Source organism: Pygocentrus nattereri, chromosome 7 (genome assembly GCF_015220715.1).
Source record: "Pygocentrus nattereri isolate fPygNat1 chromosome 7, fPygNat1.pri, whole genome shotgun sequence".
Lineage (NCBI taxonomy): Eukaryota > Metazoa > Chordata > Actinopteri > Characiformes > Serrasalmidae > Pygocentrus > Pygocentrus nattereri.
In genome coordinates, this window is record NC_051217.1 from 38,372,083 (window position 1) to 38,394,359 (window position 22,277).

Genomic DNA, 22,277 nt, shown 5'->3' on the forward strand with positions numbered 1-22,277 from the left:
ATTGTGCCATTTTTACCAGCGTAAGACAGACAGACAGACCACCTCATATCACAGCTTTCACAGAAATCCACACCTTAGATTAGCATTTTCCATTTTGGATCCATGTGGCAGGGCCTTGCTGTTCCTGTGCACTCATCATGGAGCTGAAATTGTTTGCACCAAACACTGTCCTGCACTGGCTTTTGAATAAAATCGATCAGTTTAGAAGCAAAACTTCTGTATATACATGATATTTCATTAGTTCGTGATGGCTCATCCAAGTGGTTCACAGCTTGGAAGCATCATTGGCACTCAGAAGTTTTGTCAGCACTGTGTTGAATGTGGCTTAGTCATTGTCTGGTGTTAGTGGTTTCACAGTGGCTTCACTTTTTATTAGGCTGATAATGGGCCAGCTTGGTAATGTCTGACCTGATGGTGTTTTTATAATGTTCTGTGAATCACCTGTTTTTATCCAAGTACACGTTGGGCTGTTTTACCTCTTGGTCAGGCCACGGTTCAAGTTTGGTTGCTGGACGTTCTGTAGAGTGGAACCTCCAGCGAAAATTTCTGTAGTGCGATTATTTTCTATAGTCATTTATTTTGACTTCTTTTGGTAAACGCAGTTCACGGTCCTTATTCAATAGCGCTTCAAGGCATTTTATATACTTTTAGGCTCGTCTTGCCTGCTAGGATCCAATCCATGGTGTCTTTTATGGCCTACTCATCTCTTTTTGTTTACTAGTTTTAGTGGAATACACAGTTGACTGTTGGCTCAATGCATGTGCTGTCATTTGGTGTTTCTGTCTGTGTTTGGACCCGTTTCCTTGATGCCGTAGAACGGGTCCAGATCGCAGCTTAAATTTAATTCACATTTAATGAAATCTGGTCATAAAACTTTTGAGGAAATTAGCCCCCCAAATTAAAATTTTCTATTGTTTATCTTTTTTTTTCCTTTTGTGTTTTTGCTTATTTTACTTCATATTTGTAAGGACACCTTGCCTGTGGTGAGCAGTAGTGTCTCTGCTTAAACAGGTGTTGTGTCTGTTGGCAGGATTGTTGTGTTCTCTGTAAAGAAGGAGCATTTTTGGCAGACTTGACTCATGGTCATGGCTCATTGTGCAAAGGTGTGCAGTTGTTGCTGTGTTAAAGCTGTGATGTGGGGGAAGTTTGTGTTCTATCAAGTCACTTGTGGCAGGTCTAAAAGTCTTCTACTGAAACTACAGGAGTCAAGAAATGGACCTGTTGCCTTTAGTTGGTTGGAAAGGGGAAAAAAGTAGCTTTATTTTAAAGAGAGAAAAAAAACAAGCAAAAAGGCACTGTGTCTCTTGTTGGTGATTGTTTGGGTTGGGGGAAAAACTTTATTTTCATTCCTTTATAAATCAGGAGTTCAAGCCCATTGATACTTGATCAGAACTACATAAACACGAAAAACCAGGTGATCAAAGCTGAGCGGCGCGTGTTGAAGGAGCTGGGTTTCTGCGTCCACGTCAAACACCCGCACAAGGTGAGTCGGCCACATTTACATTTCGACCAGACTGAGGAGGGACTAGTCATACGCTTGCAGTGTAATAGTTTTGAATATCCTGTTCATCAACGATGAAACGCTGCGCTAGCAGCTGTGCAGGCTGTTTTTATCCTCTAGTGAAATGTAAAGTATTTCCATCATGCATTCTGCACGTTGACGTAAATTAGGTCAGGCTGTGGTTTGAGCAGCTGTGCACAAATAAACCCTTGCAAAGGGGGTCTGACCACACCCTACTGTGACGTAACGTGCCATGTATTTTGCTTCCAGATCATCGTCATGTACCTGCAGGTCCTTGAATGTGAGAAGAATCAAACGTTGGTCCAGACAGCCTGGTAAGTACATAACCCTACTCAGTTAGGAGTCTAGACGCTCTTCATGTAGCCAACCCACTAAATAAGCCTTTACTCTGTATTTTTTTTTTTTTTTTTTCCTCCCCCCCTTTTACACCTGATGGACTTTTTTACACCCAAACATGTCTCTCCCCCTCCCCCCTCATTTTTTTTATTCATGGATTGAGTCTATAATTTCATGAATGAAGCAAAAAAAAATTTTAAAAACACGGAGATCTCAGATTAACTTTGTCCTTTCTCTCTACTCTTTGATTAAAGGGTAGTCCATGATGGTAAGTGTCATAAAGAACCTCTGAACTCTGCTCCTCCAACCACATGACCCCAGGGATCTCCCCCCATTGGCTGCCCGTCTCGAGACGGCCAATCCAGTGAGCGCTCTCTGCCCGAGAATCACTGAAGGGGGGCCTTTTCCATCTGGCAACATCATCTTGTTTTCTTGGGGTTGTCCTAAAGGATTTGTATTTTTTTTTTTTTTTTTTTTTTGTTACAAGTGTTTTTTTTTTATTGTTATTATTTTGAAGGTAGCTTTAGAATGAATGATGGCACATTTATTTCAACAGTTTACCACTGAAGCAAGTAGGTATTGTACAGTGTTTTTGTTTTTGTTTTTTTTTTCCCCTCTACATGTGTGTTCACACTGATGTGGTTTCTAGAAATGTCTTCCAGGGATCGCCATCCTGCTCAGGCTTTGCCTCCAAGGATCCTTTTGGCTATTCCCATTTCTGTATTTCTCAGTTTTGAATAACGTCTCCTGTACAAGTAGCCAGACGCAAGCCTTAAGTGCAAGTTCAGGAGTAAACATGCATTAGTGTAGTGTTACCTGTCTTTTTGTGAACTAATGATTTGTTGCCACATGGTTGAGAGATGTTGGGCTTAAGTTAAAACTGCTTCATCATCCTTCACTCCCATGACCTTTTTTTTTTTTTCTTTTTTTTTTTTTTTTCAGTCTGCGTAGATGCCCGTCTCTAGTAATTGTAGAGTTCATGCCTATCCATTCAGTCTGTGTCTTTCTGGTAGTCAGAGCCTCACTCTCTGACGCAGTCTTGTACTGCTTGAGACGTAGTTCGTTCTCTGGGTAGCTGTGCTTTGGCTCTCGTTTTCCCAACCCACAGCGCATGCTGCTACATGTCGGGATTGCATGCCATCATTCATGCCCGTTTCCCTTGTGGCCACCTGTTCCTAAAATCCCTCCCATTTTACTTCCTGAACCTCGTCATGTGCAATCGCCCAACAGAAGGTCAATCCATAGTTGCAGGTGACACAGCCTTTTATGTTTTTCTGGCAAAAGTGGATGATATTTCAAGCTTGCGTTGTAGCTCATGGTTAACGAATCATTTTTAATGTTTTGCATGGAAGCCTAGTAATTTGTTTTTTTTTTTTTTTTGGATTAGTTTCTTGCATGCGAAGGTATAATAAATCCTACTTTTTTTTTTTTTCTTCTTTGTCCCTTTTTATTAATGGCCCACATGAGCTTTTGTACATGTTCAGGACTCCAGCGAACCACTCCAGCGTGAACGCACTCTCCATTTGTTCTGCATGTCTGTGTACACGGCAAATGTGGAGGTATCTGAGAGAGAGAGGGAGGGAATGGACAAAGCTAAACACGAGTCTCCTTAAAACTCCTCATGAGCGCACTGCGTCATGGAAGGAGGGTCGGGGAAAGAGAGTCTCTTGTTTGAGGGAGGGGGCTGAGTGTGGCTGGAACTCAGGGAGATGTGGCAATGTTGTGCTTCACCTTTTATGTTGCAGGAACTACATGAACGACAGCCTGCGCACCAACGTGTTTGTGAGGTTTCAAGCAGAGACCATCGCCTGTGCCTGTATTTACCTTGCGGCCAGAGCTTTACAGGTAACTTTCCAATTAACGTAAATTAGCTTTTGTCTTAAGTTTAGAGGTGATTAAGATGTGAACGTTATTACCTGCCTTTATTAGAAATTGACCAGAGAGCTCAGACTTGGCGTTTAATTCACTATACAGGAGAGCGGGGCACAACCTAATGTAGGGTAAAATGTGGACATGTGGCCTAATCCCATTATTTAGTTTTACCCCTACCCCTTGTTGAGTGTCACCTTGCCCCTTGGAACAGAGTTACAGAGGGTAGTGGTTGAAACCTTCTCTGCAAAATGGGACCCTCAAATAAAAAGATCATTACTTCATTAACAGGCTACTAGCGCTGCCCTGTAGGCAACCCTGCCAGTCTGCAATGATGGCAGAGGAGGATAAAGTTCAGCTCCTCACTGAAGGGAATCATGCGCCTTCAAAGAGCGTGGGGCATTTATTATCGCTCGCTCCTAATTCTTTGGTGATAAGAAGCTGAAGTCGGCTATTTGCCAGCTTCTTGTTTGAATTTTAAATGGAGCAGCAGTTCTGATGCCTGAGGTGCCCGAATGTAACCATTTAAGGTGGAATGGGAAATACAGTGATGATTATCATTTTTTTAACGAAGAAAATGCTCACAGTTCTGGGTTTCAACAAGGATCAGGACAAGCTACCCCTAGATGAGAGCGCACAAAATAGAGGGGTAGGGCTAACGCTGCATTTACAGTGCTAGGGCACGTTGATGAATGTGAACGCACTCCCCCTCTTCAGCTGGCCGCATGTGTTCAGCTCGGCTCAACTTTTCACCGTACCGCATCCCCCAGACTCGATGCGACGGACCCATCATGCACTGGCGGAACCGACGCTTTCCATTGGAAACAAATGGGTTACGTCGCGGTGCATCGACACGCCAGTGCAGTGTAAATGCGCCGTGAGTGTGGGGGGGTGAAGTGGGCTTGGGCCTTAATGTAGTCATGTTTTATGTAATGGACCAAATAATGTAGAACTGTACTGAATTGTTTGCAGAGTTATCAGACTTCTTAGCAACTGTTACAGTTTGTTTTTCAGTCCTTTTTTACAATCAAACCTGTCTGTTTGCAGGCATTCTGCTTCCAGCTCAAATGTTCATGTATCGTAGGTGCTAGAAATAAAGCTTTTTGTGCCAGAGTTGTGTAGTTATATAAAATCAAAAGCTCAAATGCTTTTGTTTAGCATAAGCCAGATTGTTAGGTTGCGTCCTCCTCCTTCCTGGTAATCATAAGTCATCAAATAGATTGATTTTTAGTTATAATGTGGGACAAGATGTCGTATTAAACAAATTTTATTGCTTCTTGTCCCTTCGAAGGAAGCGGGGTTAAAAGAGCAATAATTTGCCGTACGGTGATTTTTGGTTTCACTGTTGTTTGATGTGATTTCAGAGCTTTTCCTGTTCACTCTTAGTCTGTATGTGACCCAAGCAGTTCCAAAAGGCAGTCTTGAGTTTATCTGACTAAATTCTTCAAATTCTAATCTTTCAGATTCCTCTGCCGTCTCGGCCACACTGGTACTTGCTTTTCGGAGCCACGGAGGAGGAGATCAAAGACATCTGTATCACCACTTTGAAGCTCTACACAAGGAAAAAAGTAAGCTCTCTCTCTCTCTCTCTCTCTCTCTCTCTCTCTCTCTCTCTGTGTCTCAAACTCTGCCCTCTTTCTATTTGTCTCATTATTTTTAGACCTTTGCCATGTGCATGTTGCTGATGGTCTGTCTGTGCTTTGTCTTGTAGCCAAACTATGATTTACTGGAGCGAGAGGTGGAGAAAAGGAAGGTGGCTTTGCAGGAGGCTAAGCTGAAAGCTAAGGGGCTGAACCCAGATGGCACGCCTGCTCTGTCCACAATGGGTGGATTTTCTCCTGGATCCAAACCATGTAAGGCCAGCAGTTTTCACTTTGTTTATTGAAACATAAAGACATACTTGTTGATCATGCAGTGTGCAAGTTTTACGTTTAACATATTTAATTTCAAACAGTGGTATGAAAAGTATTTGTAAGATTTGTGTTGGTCCCGGCAGCTTCTCCCATGGTGAAGGTGGATGAGAAATCTCCAAACCCTCAGGTTGTGAAGACTGTGAAGAAAGAAGCTGAGGATCGGCCCCAAGGCTCCAAGAGTCCTCATAATGGGTGTGTACTTCGAGCTGCGGTAGGGCTCAGATCCCAACCTGGCAGGGCACGTTTGTGTCAACTCATAAACAGACTTGGTAGATGAAGAGTTGAAGGCAGTCTTCTGTGGTGCTTTCACAGTGTAGACCAGAGAGCTTCAAATCCCTTTTCATTAATGTGAATAAGTCTGTTGGTGTAACTGATTTAATGTGTCATACCTACTAACAATTACAAAATCTAGGATCAGAAACTGGGTTAAAAGTCAAGTTGAAGACATCTGTTATAAATCATGAGTTTGAGGAGCAAAACGGGACCGCTTAGAAATGTTGCATTTCGTTGAGCTGTTCGTGGTGAAGATGTGCCTGACTGTTTGTCCTGTCTTCTTCCCCAGGCTCAGGAAGGACAGTAAACTGGGTCGGAATAGCAGAAGTGGGAGCCGTTCTCGTTCAAGAACTCGCTCGCGGTCCAGATCGCGCTCTCCTAGGCGACAGTAAGTACCTTGTGTACTGGTAGGAGCCAGGAAGTCAGTGAGTTAGTAAACTGTATAAACCATAAGTAATTTTACAAGGTTTATTAGTTGCTTGTAACAAGATGAGAATTTTCCTATTGTGGGACTAATAAAGGATTATCTTGTGTGGTGAATGCCCTCCTGTTATTGGCTGAACCCAGAGCTCACGCAGTTAATGAGTTGTTAGTTGACCTGCAGTTAACTGAACTAATTTATATTGTTAGACAAAATATTGGTTGATTATGCTTAAACTGCATCAGCATGTTTCTGGTAGGACCAAATGTTTGGGCCCCAGTTGAGCTTTGTGATGTATGTGAATTGAGTGTTTAAATGGTTGTTTGGCAGGTTGTTGACCACTTTGTCTTTTCCTCTTAGTTACAACAACCGGCGCAGTCGCTCTGGCTCCTACAGCTCCCGCTCCCGCAGCCACTCGCACAGCCGCAGCCCTTCGCCAAGGCGCCATGCCAACCATGGTCCCCTTTCCCCTCTCCTGCCGCACCTGAAGTCCAAGCAGCGCACAGACGAGCTGAAGCTCCACAGTCGCCACAGCCACAAAAGGAAGCGCTCGCGTTCAGGCAGCAAACCGCGGGGGGAGCGCGAGAGGGAGCGCGACAGAGACAGGGAGAGGGAGCGCGCGTCGTCCGACCTAAGCTCCAAAAAACACCGGCACGAGAGAGGCGGCGGCAGCGGGGGGCACCACAGAGACCGTCGGGAACGGTCACGCTCATACGAACGCTCGCACAAGAGCAAACACCACAGTAGCAGCCACTCGAGCCACAGCCGCCATCGACGCTGAGAGACTGCATCCCCGAGTCCTGTGTGAATGGGTTTGTCCAGCTGTATGCGTTGAAGCCGTCAGAGTTGAGGGGTCAATTCTGATCACAATCTCCCTCGTTTTATATTTTATTCTTCTTTTTTTTTTGGATAATCTTTTAGTTCAAATGTAAAGTGAAGGACTTGAATTACATATTTACAGTGTAAAGAGTTTAAACGCTGACGTATTACAAAGAATGCTTTGATTTATAAAAGCATCATTTTGTTGAAGTGGGGAAGGGGGGAAATCACTAACTTAAGCAAATGATTTCAGGAAAGACATCAAGACTTTGCACGGGTATAGTTATATTTACAGAAAACGATTTCCCTAGGGATAGACCATATTTTTTTACAGCAAGATGCAGACTTTTCTTTTTCTTCAATCGTGGTGACTTTGTTACACTGGTTTTAGTCTGCACGTGTTCACGTCGGATTTTTACTCAATAAAAAAGACTTCCTATTGAAACCTGCGTTGAGCGTCTCTGCTACCTGAGGGTTAAAGGATGAATCTTTCGGTTTCAGTACAGGTTTAAGGTGTGGTTTTTCAGTGGGCCGTTCTAAATTTTGCTTCGTTTGGTTTTATTTCCAAGGATCTGTCTCAGTGATCACCTGGCAGTCAAGTCAAATAGCATCGCTATTAAAACACACTGGTTTCTGTTAGAGCTGTTGAAACCCATTTGATCTCTCAAATGTTGATGGGAAAAATTGAGTATCGACCAGGCAGTCGTGGGCTGGAGGTCAGGGATCCAGCCTCATGAACTGAAGGTTGCCGGTTTGATCCCCAGAGCCGACAGCACATGACTGAGGTGTCCTTGAGCAGGACACCTAACCCCCAACTGCTCCCTGGGTGCTGCGGATTGGCCTGCCCACCGCTCTGGGCAAGTGTGCTCACTGCCCCCTAGTGTGTATTCACTAGAGTGTGTGTGGTGTTCCACTTCACGGATGGGTTAAATGCAGAGGTGAAATTTCCCCGTTGTGGGTCTAATAAGGGTCACTTAATCATTAATCACTTAAGTATTGGTTGGAGTGTTGGAAGCCTCGGCTTTGGGTGAAGTCAGATCTGCTGATCTGATGTGTTGGAAACAACAAATTTCAACTACTGCCTAAAACCCCTCAATGGTGAGCTCACTTATATGGCCAAAAGTATATGGATGCCTGACTATCACTATATGACCTGGCTGAGTATCCCATTCTTAAGCCATGGATGTTGGTATGGAATTGGTATTGAGCCGGTCCCAGTCCATTATCCCTTCTCCCCCCAAATTTTACTGTTGGCACTGCATTCAAGTAAAGTAGCTTTTGCCTGGTATCTACCAAACTGATTCGTCAGTCGGACTGCCAGATAGTGAAATATGGTCCATGGCACTGGAGGACTCGTTTCCACTACTCCACAGTCCAGTAGCAGTGTGGTTTACAGCTGTCCAGCCACTGCTTTGCCTTATGCATAGTGATCTTAGGCTTGTGTGCAGCTGTTCGGCCATGGAAACCAATGTCTTGAAGTTCTGGACTCATTTGTTGATGTTGCTTCCAGAGGATCGGGGGTGATGCACTCTAGGGTTGGAGCTAAACTTTTCAGGATGGTAGATCTCCAAGACCAGGTTTGAGCACTCCTGTTCTAGATACTTCTTACAGTTCTTGCAATAATATCACTTCTGGTTGAATGGAGCAGATGTAGCAAGGCTGCACACACACAGAGGTAGGCCCAGAAATATTTGGACAGCTACACAATCTTCATGATTTGGGCTGTGCCCCCACATTGGATTTGAAATGAAACAACTGAGATGCAATTGAAGTTTATCCATCCATCCATCCATTTTCTAAGCCGCTTCTCCGTCAGGGTCGCGGGGGGATGCTGGAGCCTATCCCAGCAGTCTTCGGGCGGAAGGCAGGATACACCCTGGACAGGTCGCCAGTCCATCGCAGGGTAGGGCAATTGAAGTGTAGACTTTGTTTAATACAAGGATTTGAACAAAAACATTTTATAAAACATCTAGAATTGCAACCATTTTTCTACAAAACCTCATTTCAGGGACTCAAAAGTAAATGGACAAACTAACTTGACCATAAATAAAATGTTCGTTTTTAGTACTTTGTTGAGAATCCTTTGCAGGCACTGACTGCCTGAAGTCTGGAACCTATGGACATCACCAAACGCTGGGTTTCCTCCTTTCTGATGCTTTGCCTGGCCTTTACTGCAGCCGTCTTCAGTTGTTGCTTGTTCGTGGGTCTTTCTGCCTTACGTTTTGTCTTAAACAAGTGAAATGCATGGTCGATCGGGTTGTGATCTGCTGATTGACTCAGCCGTTGCAGAATATTCCACTTCTTTGCCATAAAAAAAACTCCTGGGCTGCTTTTGCAGTAAGTTTTGGGTCATTGTCCATCTGCATGGTGAAGCAACATCCAATCAACAATCTGCATCTACATCATCAGTAAACACTAGTGACCCAGTGCCACTGGAAGCCATGCATGCCCATGCCATCACACTGCCTCCACCATGTTTTACAGACAATGTGGCACGCTTTGGATCATGAGCCGTTCCAAGCCTTCTCCATACTGTCTTCTTCCCATCATTCTGGTACAGGTTGATCTTAGTTTCATCTGTCCAAAGAATGCTGTTCCAGAAGTTCAAGGCTGCTTGAGGTGTTTTTTGGCCAAGTCTAATCTGGCCTTTCTATTTTTGAGGCTGATTAGTGTTTTGCACCTTGTGGTGAATCCTCTGCATTTGCTCTCATGAAGTCTTCTCTTTACAGTAGACTCAGATACTGATGCACCTTCTTCCTGGAGAGTGTTCTTAGCTTGGGTGGATGTCGTGAAGGGATTTCTCTTCACCATGGAAAGGATTCTGCGATCATCCACCGCTGTTGTCTTCTGTGGACGTCCAGGCCTTTTTGAGTTCCCGAGCTCACCAGTGCGCTCTTTTTCCCCCCAGAATGCACCAAACTGTTGATTCAGCCTCTCCTAACATTCCTGTCATCTAAATCGATGATGGATTGACGAGGGAGTAGCCCATGCAGCCCTTGAAACCGCTTTTGAGATAACTGTCCAATTACCTTTGGTCCCTTGAAAAAGTGGCAGCTACATATTAGACTCGTAATTCCTAAACCCGTCCTCCCAACTGGGGCGTGAATACCTTCAAATTAAAGCTGAGAGTCTGCACTTTAAGCCCCTGATGATTGATTATACAACTGTATCTTGAATATGTTTTGGTAAACAGCTAAAATGCCAAAAACTTGCCACAATATTTTTGGGCATACCTCTGTAATTTGAAAATGCCTGTTGTCCTTTACATTGTGTGTCAATGTCATGATGAATGGAGCAAAGCAAACGGCCCAAATGACTTGAAAAAACGTTCCGGTTCCATTGACTTGCATTGAAAGTAAAGTACGTTTTTTTCCTTCTCCTGTAAAGTTACCAGTTTGGAGATACGAGGTTTTGGTCTGATAACAGCGATATATAATATATATAATATATCCAAAATCATGTGGAATAAAACCTCTTTACCTTAGCTTGTGTTATAAATGTATGTTCTTCTCCTGAATAGTCGCTCTTCGGACTGGGATGATGTATGTATATTAATGTTTATTAATAATTTAAAAATAATTGTCAGTAATAGTAAAATAGTGCAGTATTAACTCTTATTCTGGTCTTGTTATAACGGTGTGCTGAGCCGAGCCCGTGATTAATGCCAGCACTTACTCTGATCGTGGACTTAGAATTTAGTTAAGAAGGTGGACTTTCCCTTCTAATAGGACCGTTTTGGGGGCGGAGACAGAAGTTCGCTCGGGCTGCTGTAGCTGACGGGGACAGGCGGAGTTTCCCTGAAGCCCCAGAGAAAGACAACTGATTAAAATAATCCGCTTCTTCAGGTTTATTCACGGTACTGCGTCAGCACTGGCAGCCGCGGGGGGAAATATGCCGCGCCGCGTCCAGCAGAGGGCGCCACTGCACCGCTAACGCTCTGATCGTCGCTTGTGTTCGGCTGTTATGCTGAGCAGCGCTGCATTAAACTCAGCTTAAAGGGGAAGTCCACCATTCTTCTTCAAAATTTCAGATTAATTCGGTGTTTGAGATGTAAACCGTGGCTTGAGGTGAAATGCTTCCCTGTAGAAAACCTAACCCCTCTTTCTTTACAGTGGTGGTGATGGGAACCAGACGTCACCATGTCTACAACACACATATATACCTTTTTTATTCACTATCCAAACCAAACGGTGAACCCAAACATGCTTTCTCAGTGTGTTTGTAATGTAGATGATAGTCAAATAGTGGAAAATCAAAAAATGTGCGTTTTGTTTGGGGACTATTTTGCCTCACAACGCCCTGCATGTGTCCCTCCGCCTTAATTAAGGCAAATCACAATCACAAAACTATCGTAATAGCGAAATGTCTCAGACATCAGGCAGCGAATTCATAACTTTCTGTGAGGGAGCCTTTAAAGGTGGACATCTGGTTCCTATCACCACCACTGTGATCAGCCCTGACTGCATGTTTCTCTATAGGAGCGTTTCACACCAAACCACTCTGAATGACTTGGTTTACATCTCAACCATTTAACTGTGTAGAATTATTTTGAAATTTTGGTGGAGTTCCCCTTTAAAGTGATGCAGCTTGGCTTTAGAGCTTGTTTTAGTTCTATGCTGGATTTACAGCAGCATCTATTTAATGATATTAACAATCAATGTACACAGATTAGTCATAACATTAAGACCACCTCCTTGTTTCTACGCTCATTGTCCATTTTTTCAGCACTTTGGTTCTACAGTTACAGACTGTAGTCCATCTGTTTCTCTGATACTTTGTTAGCCCCTTTTACCCTGTTCTTCAGTGGTCAGGACCCCCATGGACCCTCACAGAGCAGGTACTATTAGGATGGTGGATCATTCTAAGCACTGCAGTAACACTGATGTGGTGGTGGTGTGTTAGTGTGTTGTGCTGGCCTGAGTGGATCAGATGCAGCAGTGCTGCTGGAGTTTTTAAACACTGTGTCCACTCACTGTCCACTCTATTAGACACTCCTACATTGTCAGTCCACCTTGTAGATGTAAAGTCAGAGACAACAGCTCATCTGCTGCTGCACAGTTTGTGTTGGTCATCCTCTAGTCCTTCATCAGGGGTCACAGGACGCTGCCCACAGGACACTGTTGGCTGGATACACAAAGCAATACAGCAGTGAAGCCCATTAAAGGGGAACACCACCGGTTTTTAGAATTTCAGCATAATTCTCTATCTAAAAGAGGCTTGATGTGAAGTTGTTCACTGTGGATTTCTTTACAGTGGTGAGGATAGGAACCGAGGTTCACCATGTCTGTAACACAAATCTAGTAATGAGGAGTAAGTCTACACCTCTACTCGTGACTTTAATAATGAGATGATAGTGAATTAGTGTTAAATCGGAAACACTAGAGGCATTAAACTCTTCAGACGTCTGGTTCCCATCACTACCACTGTGAAGAATTCTGGAAAGTCTCTCTAGAACAGAGCATGTTACACCAGACTACTCAGACTTTCAATTTTAACGACTGAATTATGCAGGAATTTTGAAGAATCAGTGGAGTTCTCCTTTAAGAGCTCTGCCTCCACTTCTCCTGTGTGAGACGTGCGTCTGAGGAGCATCTGGCCCGTATTTATTCCACACACACACCATCTCATAGACGACTCGTCAAAGTTTACTCATGTTTTCATTTAAAAGCTCGTCTCCCCCACCATCTCTCTCTCTCCCCCACCATCTCTCTCTCTCTCTCTCTCTCTCTCTCTCTCAGGACGGCTGTTTTTACTTCTCTCACAGATCTCTGAGTGCGGTTCTGCTTCCCCTGATGTGATCAGTGATGTTCAGACATCACTCCACCTCCCAGGAGCTGTCTGAGCCTCTTCTCTTAACACACCAACAAGCTTCTCTTCCCTCCGTATTCTTGTCCTTCGTTATCAACTCAACAGGCTTTATTTGGTCATGTTTTTATATCAGATGGACGACACCTGAGACCCCGTTACGTCTTTGTGAGTCTGTCTTCTCTCTGTCTTTTTACCCCTCTCTTCCTCTCTCTCACTCCCTATTTCCCTATTTGTCTCACACTCTCTCTGTCCCTTTGTATCTCTCTCTCTCCTCTTCACTTTGTTTCTCTCCTCTCCCCATCTCTGAGTCTCACTTTCCTCTCTCCCTGTCTTTTTCTCGTCTCTCTCTCCTGTCTCCCTCTGTTTCACTCCCCCCTGCTCTCTCTCTTTCCTTTCTCCCTCTATCTCTCTCCTCTTTTGCTCACTCTCTTTTGTGTCCTTAGGTCTCTCTCTTTCTCCCCGTGTGTCTCTTTCTTTCCTTTCCTCTCTCTCACCTCTCTTCTGTCTCCCTCTGTCCCTTTTCTCACTCTATCCTTTCTACTACTGTCTTTTTCTTTCACTCTGTCACTGTATCCTTTCCCCCTCTATCTCTCTCCTTTCTCTCTCTCCTCTCTCTCTCACTCACTCACTCTCTCTCTCTCTCTCTCTCTCTCTCTCTCTCTCTCTCTCTCTCTCTCTCTCTCTCACTCACTCACTCACTCACTCACTCACTCACTCACTCACTCACTCACTCTCTCTCTCTCTCTCTCTCTCTCTCTCTCTCTCTCTCTCTCTCTCTCTCTCTCTCTCTCTCTCTCTCTCTCTCCCACACACACTGTCTGATGCTGCAGGTCCTGGACGCCTACATAAGCTTTTGTTCATCCTCACTGCATTACAGAGAAGAACCGGCTCAGTCTGTACTCAGACTCAATCACAGGCCTCTCTGCTCCTCCAGCCTCGCGCTCAATCACATCTGACAGGCCTTTCGAATCCACACTCGATTTGTTTCACGTTAGACGGCCCTTAATACTCTGGATAGATGTTATGGCAGCAGAATTTTTTGATAGTTTTTTTTGTTTAAGAAACAAAAATTGTACACAATTGTCCCCCATCCTAGAGGTCGGCAACTTGCAGCCCTTTCGCGGCTCCACAGCGTAGAGCTGCTAATTCACCCTTTAACCCTGAAGGTTGGTGCGCAGACTGCTGGTCACCATAGCAACCACAATAGTCTTGCCTAGCTAGCAGCTAACGCAAAGGCAGGGAGAAAGACTTAAGACATTGATCATTTGGAGACGAATGGACTTATTTGTGTTCATAATCACTCCAGCTGGTTTCCTGATACGTTTAATCTGCAATGAGGAACTGTCAAAACGTTGTGAAGCTGAAGTCTCATAAAAAGTGGAATGTTTAGAAACATTTCACAAGAATCTGTTCTACCTTTGCAGAAAAGTTTCCTGCTGGAGATGCGAGAAAAGCGCATTATATTATATATTTTTTGACTATAACAGCACATCAGCTCATACTGAGACATACTGACACATTTACCTCCAAGGTGGTAAAATGGACATAAAATTGTGGCTTGAGGTGGTTTGAATTCTGTTGACAGGACAAAATGGATCTTCCTAACATTTGGCTTGCTGAGCCCTGCTGTATCCAAAATGCGGTTGATTAGTCAAGATACGTTTGGTGTCCAGTGTTGGCTTCATTTGCACCAAACCATTTAGAAATGAATAGATAGTCTCAGGAATGTCTTAAAAGGAGGGTTTAATAGGCCTTAATCAACATTAATGTCAATTATGTTAAAGTGTCTGAACTTTGCTTCTTTAGCATTGCAGCTGGCTAATGTAGCTAACAAGTACCTAAAGCTTATATGCACCAGTTAGCATTGCTCGCCTAAACAATCTCAGTTATGGTAATCTCTGCTTATGTTGTTTCGGGTCCTGTATGATGCACTGTTGTCTATAAAATTGGACAATAAGTATGGACACAATTCAGATGGCTGCTACTGCTGCTTTTGGCTATGCTAGTTTGCCTACTTTCCATTTCTTTTGGGAGTCTATAAGTTTCAGCTCACATGAAAGGCTGGACATTCCCTGTAAAAGCCGAAACTGAAACGATGAAAGCAAGGCAGGTGGTTTTAAAATGACCTGCTTTTCAAAAAGCCCTGTCGTGATAAAAGGCCTGGAAGAAGTGTGGGGGCACAACTGCAAGAGGTGTAAGTGTTTGGGCCTGGAGTTGCTCTCTCACGCACATACAGCGGGGGTCATAAACTAGATTTAGTTTCCATTTCCTTCACATATACCAGGTGGGTGGTTACTAGTTCCATTTACTCAGCAACTATGCTAATAGATGAAGCAGTGACTAAGATTAGGCCCAATCTCACTTCTTCTTTGTACTCCTACCCCTTGTTTTCGAGTGTCACCCTAACCCCTTGGAGCGGAGTTACAGTGGGTAGTGGTTGAAATCTTGCCCTACGAATTGGGACAACTCAAATAAAAAAAAACCTTGGCTTCATTAACTGCTACTAGCGCTGCTCTGTGGGGGACCCTGCCCATCTGCAGTGAGAGCAGTGGAGGGTGAAACTCAGCTCCTCACTGCTGGGCTTTAGTTAAATTTAGGGCATCGTAAGCCTCCACAGAGGGCGTATAAGACGATTATTCATTATCACCCACCTCAAGTTCTTTGGTGATATGAAGCTGAAGTCAGATATTCACCAGGTTCTTGTTTGAATTTTCTCGTTCCACCTTAAATGGCACAGCAGTTACATTCTGGTGCTTAAGGCGTCGGTACTGCTGGAGTATTTAAGGTGGAACGGGAAAATTAGCTAGCTAGCTGATTAATGGAGAAAATACTTCTTACTTCTCAACAAAAATCGGGACACCCTAACCCTAGACGTGGACACGCAAAACAGAGGGCTAAGGGCTCAGTGGTAGGGGCAAGGGGGGAAATGAGGCTGGGCCTAATACATTACATTGCAGTTCTGTAGGACGTGGCTGCAGCTATTAGCTTAACCTGCCACCTGTTATATAATTAATCAACCAATTAAAATTACTGCCTTCTTCGGGTTCTTCTCTCTTTACTTTGACTATCATTCACAATTTCATAAGTATGACCAGAGAATTATCACGCTATAATGTCTTCCGGATTTCTTGAACGCTAGAGGGAGCTCCCGAGCGAGTCCAAAATGAATAGAGCATTTGAGCACGATCACAGTTTATAAATGACTTAACAATTTTTAATGTAAAATAATGTATTAATTCCCTGGAACATTTTAACACTGTTGTTTTATTTTTTGAAGACTTTTAAACTCAAGCTATAGGAATTTAAACCAGTGCCTCAATGAGCATGTACGCATGTAGAGTTTTCCATCAGATTTTTGAGTAGAGAGAGCATGAACACCGCAGTATTAATCTATAATTGGAATGTGTTCAGTCAGATTGACAAAAATCTTTGCATTTAAACACAACCATTAAATAATCTTTCAGTGTGCTCACAATCATCAGCTTCATCCCATCGGGAAAGGAATCCAAGCTCAACCCATGTTACAAAATATATTTCTGCATGTTGGTGTGCACTTTTCCACCAAAGAGGCCGCCAAATCCCCAAACTTACATAGTGTAGCTTTAATATAGTGGCAAAATGTGAACGGCAGGACTGCAAGTCCACCATTTGGGACTGGGCTGCACTGCTTAAGCCCAGAGCCCTGTTAAGCCTTCTTGTTACAATGATTGCCAGACTTTGTTTTTTGGTGCTTTTTCGTTCTTTCTTTTTTCTGTTGGTGTCTGTTGAACTTGGAATTGTTGTTTTCTACACTTGAACCCTGTTCTGATTCCCTGTCCCCCTGCAGTAGCTGTAGGCCACTTCCCACACAGTACTTCATTGAAATACAGCGCTTGCGGATGGTTTTATCTATTCTATCCATCTCTGTTGTACATAGCCAGAAGCACTTCTCTGGTATTACTCTATTGCGTAATGATGTATAGGCATTCTGCCCCATCTGCTCACAGCGGTGATGGTGATTATGGGTGTGGGCAAGAGGAGCTAAAGAATGCTGTTTAATGACAGAGCTCCTGACGAAAATACCCACACAGACTTGTCCCCTGACGCATGTACATTCCAGCTTAACAATGATCATCGTAATTTCAGCGCAAAGGGTGCGAAGGCCTGCGTGTGTTTATGTGCAAGTCTATAAGGTTAAAGAAGGAGAAAACTAGAAAGAATCAGACTCTCTAAATGTTACTGACCTAATCGAGGGTTTGTCACAGACTTAATTGCACATACACAACAAAAAAGAAGAGCCGTTTCTTACAGTGTCTGTTTGGCGTGTTCCCTGGTATATCAAGTTACAACCCCATAATCAAAAAAAAGTGTGAAAAATGTAAATAAAAACAAGCATAATTCTGTAGTGGAAATCACTGCATGGGCTCAGAAATACTTCTAAAAAAACACTGTCTATGGAAACAGTTCATCGCTGCATCTACAAATGCAATTTAAAACTCAAATGCAAAGAAGAAACCATATATAAACAGCATCCAGAAATGCTGCCACTTTCTCTGGGTGTGAGCTCATTTAAAATGGCCTGAGGAGAAGTGGAAAAGTGTCCTGTGAAAAGTATCTGTAAAGGCACCACTAATGCTGAACGATATATACACGTGGCAACATATGCTGCCATCCAGATGACGTCTTTTTCAGTGAAGGACTTGGTTCTTTCAGCAAGACGATGCTAAACCACATTCTGCACGCATTACAACAGCATGGCTCAGTATTAAAGGAGTCCAGGTGCTAAACTGACCTGCCTGCAGTCCAGACCTGTCACCCACTGATAATATTTGGCACGTTATAAAATATAAAATATAAAATATGGCAAATGAGACTGTTGAGCAGCTGAAATCCTATGTTAAGCAAAAATGGTGATAACAGTTAATCTTAAAAACTAGAGCAGTGTCTCAGTTCCCCAATGCTTACAGAGTGTTGTTAAAAGAAGAGGTGATGCAGCACAGTGGTAAACAGGCCCCCGTCCCAACTTTTTTGGAACATTTTGTTGGCATCAAATTCAAAATGGGCATATATGAAAAAAAAAAAAAACTTTTCTCAGTTTCAACATTTGATTTGTTGTCTTTGTACTATTTTCAATTAAATATATGAATTTGAATTTACATTTTACACAGCAACTCAGCTTTTTTGGAAATCGGGTTGTAATGAGGGCAAGCTCGCAAAAATAGAAGCAGGCTGTTTTTCTCACTGACATGACTGTGTATACAAGCCAGGGGTTTCCGTTTAATACAGACACACAGCTGCGATGTGGAAACAGCGGTTCCTATTCATCCTGCACCTCTTTCATGCACGCACACACTCACACACGCAGGGGGGCAGTAGCTTTGGAGCAGTAATAGTACAGTGGTGGGATTTGAGTTGAAGGTGTCTACAGTTCTAAGCTGTTATAACCTTATCCTCTTGATAGGTGACTCATAGCTGCTATAGAGGTGTTAGAAGTGACTCATAAGAGCTGTAGTGGAATGAGAGGGCTGCAGTCACAGCTTCTGTTACGGCTACATTATAGCACGCAACCAGCCGACCGGACATATTTTGAGCTTTAGTAATTTAGTGTTTAACCCTCTATTGCATAAATTATTATTTAAATATCATAAAAATGTGTTTCTCTTATTTAAAATTGCTTAATTAATGGAGATATTTGAAAAAAAAAAGTTAAGTGGGGTATGTGGTAGACTGTTGCCATATGACAACAATGTGTAATTGTATATGATATGATATATATGATATTATATGATAGCACAAAAAATATATATATTATATATTCGGTACTATATATCATTTTTCTCTAATAATCCAGTATTTACTTTAAATATTGGAAATACAGTACTGTACAAAAGTCTTAGGCACCCAAGACAAAATCTGTTTATTTGTGTAGTTGTGTTAATTTGCTGAGAAAAGTGTTAATATTTGAATGAACAAAATGTATAGAATATTAATGAATATATATATATATATACTATACTATACTATACTATACTATACTAAGGCCACAAGGGCCCATAAGGTGCTAATTACAGCACTACTGTCATGCGGCATACAGTCCTATGCCAAAGTTTGTACACCCCTAGTCACATTTTGCTGATATACTAAGTGAAAATTAATAAACACATCTAGAAAGAACTTACAGTACTGTGTGAAAGTCTTAGGCACCCAAGACAGATTTTCAAAATCTATAATCTATAATCATAATCATATAAATAAATAGTGATTTTCTGGATGTTAGTGTGTTTGTTTAATTATTTTCAAGCCTTTCCTCGAGGAAGCCCATTATTATATGTAGTTAAAAAGCAGCTCCTGGTTTGAATCAGTGCTTCAGTAAATTGAGCTCATGATGTAATTGATGATCTTAACAAGTCTCTGTGGCAGCTTTGAAGGTGTCAAGGAAAAATATGGACCCAAGAAATTCTTGTTACTTTTTATTGTTTTTATATTTATTTGAATTATGAATATACAGTGTATCACAAAAGTGAGTACACGCCTCACATTTCTGCAGATATTTAATCTTTTCATGGGACAACATTGACAAAATGACACTTTGACACAATGAAAAGTCGTCTGTGTGCAGCTTATATAACAGTGTAAATTTATTCTTCCCTCAAAATAACTCAATATACAGCCATTAATGTCTAAACCACCGGCACTCACTTTTGTGATACACTATAACTTTATTCCATATATACTGTACTAATTATTCTAGTACAGTATATATGGCATTTTCTACTAATTTTACTGGCCATTTGCACAAATTGGGAAAAATTGAAAACCTATAAAATGTATTGTTTTTTTTTTCACAGGCTACATTTTATATTTTTCCCCCAATATGTAAAATGCAGCAAATAAACAGTGTGTATAAAAAAATAGCCAAATAGGATTTCTGAGATTAAGTTAACTTAAGCTTAAAGTTAAGGATTGTTTACTCTCAACTCTTCTCTTACTGGACAGGCTGAGAAATCCTGTTTCGTGAAATGCCCCCCATGGGCTCCCAAAAGACTGTATTTGTAACCATTTCATGTAATAAATTTCTGTAGGAGAGTTTTAGAGAGTTTACACTCTTCAGACATCTGGTTCCCATCACCACCACTGTGAACAATGAATGATTAATCACAACTAAACCAATTAACTATGCAGACATTTTGAAAAGTGACAAGAATTCTGCTTTAAGAGAAAATTAAGGATTATCCAATAGGAGGTTTGTTCTTGTATTGGAGATTCTTCTTCTACTTGACCTTTGACTTGATCCTTCCATACTGTGCTCTCTCAGTACAGTGTGACTGCGGCTGTCAGGAGAACAAGAACACACACACACACACACACACACACACACACACACACACACACAAAGAGGGGCTTCTCTTTCTGGCACTGTTTGAGTGAAACACACATAAACACACATCAAAGTACAACGTAGAGGAAGAGCTGGCGAGGCTGGAGGGCAGGAAGTGTGAAGATAGGCCGTGTGGTGCACGCCACCGTTCAGGATAAAAATAATTTGGGTTAAAGGTCACAGCAGCATCTGGCCTGTCTGTGTGTGTGTGTGTATGTGTACATGTATGCAGGTGACACAGCGCAACACACCCATGGCGAGAAGATAAGGAATGTAAACTCAGAGGAGTAAAAGTAAACGGCCTTCATCAAATAGACACACGCGTCCATCAGGATGCTGACGTTTGTTATGCAAATATCAACATCTGATCAATGGTGTTTCCTCAAATTCCAGACAGTCACGCACTTATGGTCAGAGGTGGAGGGACAGGCAGAAGAAGTAGAAGGTAAGAGCAGTAGAAGACCTACATGTAGAAGAACCATTATTTTACATGCAAATTTGAATGTTTAATGTAATGATGAATTCTTTCATTCGCACTTCATTATCAAACCATTCAAACATAACGATACTCTGTGGACAAAAGCATGTGGACATGTGACCAGCACACCTATAAGAGCCTGTCATTCTAAAACCATGGGCATTAATAAGGAGTTGCCCCTTTGTGGCTTTAACAGCCTCCACTCTTCTGGGAATGCTTTCCACAAGATTTTGCAGTGTGTCTGTGGGAATCTGATGCAACAGAGGAAGACTTTTTCCATGCTATGCACACTTGGCAGCATCACTCCATGAGTTTACATAGTCTGCTGCTTTGGGGCTGAGCTCTTAATGCTCCATTTCACAATTATAGCACTTACAGTTGTCTAGGGCAAATCTAGCAAGGGCAGAAATTCCAGAGACTGGCTTGTGGCATCCTATGACCATGATTAAAGTGGTCATAGTACCACGATTAAAGTCACTGAGCTCTTCTATATGTCCAATTCCACCGCCAGAGTTTACCTAACGAGATTGCAAGGCTATGTGCTTAATTTTATCCACCTTAGCAATGGATATGGCTGAAACATCTGACCTCCATAATAAGTGTCCACATACTTTTGTCCATAGTGTACATGCTTTAAAATAACAAAATCATCAGAGGAAAAAAATTCATACTTAAAGTAAGGTAAAAAAATAGTAATGTTTTGGATTTTTGGCCTATTGTTTAATTTATTTATTTATTGGACCCATTCATCACCAGACGTTCAAATGCTGTACAATCCCATTTGGGATGCTGTGCAAAATGTAAAAAAAAAAAAAAAACACCTGGTGGTTGATTGACAATAAGTCAATAACATGTTTGGGTATAAAACAGCATCCCACAGAGGCCGAGTCTTTTCAAAGTAAAGACGAGTGTTCACCACTCTGAAAGACTGCACAGTCAAATAGTGCAACAATTACAAGAATAATAAGAATAAAGTTTCTAAACATAAAATATAAAAGAACTTCTGCCTTTCATCATCTGCGGTACATAATAACATTAAAAGATTAGAGAACCTGGAGAAATCTCTGTATGTTAGGGACAAGGCCAAAAACAAGTATATGCTGGCTGTAATCTTTGGGCCTTCAGACGGCACTGCATTAAAAAGAGACATGATTCTAGAGTGGAAATCGCTGCATGTGTTCAGAAACACTTCTGAAAAACACTGTCTGTGAAAACAGTTCATCACTGCATCCACAAATGCAAGTTAAAACTCTAAAAGGCAGAGAACAAACCAAATATAAACAGGATCCAGAAATGCTGCCACCTTCTCTGGGCCTTAACGCACTTAAAACAGACGGCAGTGAAATGGAAAAGTGACCTGTGGTCCAACGAATCAAAATTTTAAATTCTTTTTAGAAATCATGGACACTGTCCTCCAGCCTAAAGACCACTCAGCTTGTTATCAGTGCACAGTTCAAAAGATAGTATTCATGATGGTGTAG

General features: G+C 42.3%; 1 protein-coding gene across 2 annotated transcripts in view; it reads left to right on the plus strand.

The window, feature by feature from the left end:
* The window catches only part of ccnl1a (cyclin L1a), a 10,792-nt gene extending 3,194 nt beyond the window's left edge, over positions 1-7,598 (plus strand). The window contains exons 4-11 of one of the 2 annotated variants that reach the window (XM_017715433.2): positions 1,363-1,483; positions 1,772-1,836; positions 3,604-3,703; positions 5,191-5,295; positions 5,439-5,580; positions 5,724-5,832; positions 6,203-6,301; positions 6,695-7,598. In XM_017715433.2, the coding sequence (XP_017570922.1) occupies positions 1,363-1,483; positions 1,772-1,836; positions 3,604-3,703; positions 5,191-5,295; positions 5,439-5,580; positions 5,724-5,832; positions 6,203-6,301; positions 6,695-7,115 (1,162 nt within the window). In that variant the 3' untranslated portion in view covers positions 7,116-7,598. Of the gene's footprint in view, positions 1-1,362; positions 1,484-1,771; positions 1,837-2,112; positions 2,127-3,603; positions 3,704-5,190; positions 5,296-5,438; positions 5,581-5,723; positions 5,833-6,202; positions 6,302-6,694 lie in introns of those variants that run through there. The other variant, XR_005130459.1, reaches the window with a different exon arrangement.
* Positions 7,599-22,277: the final 14,679 nt, after the last annotated feature.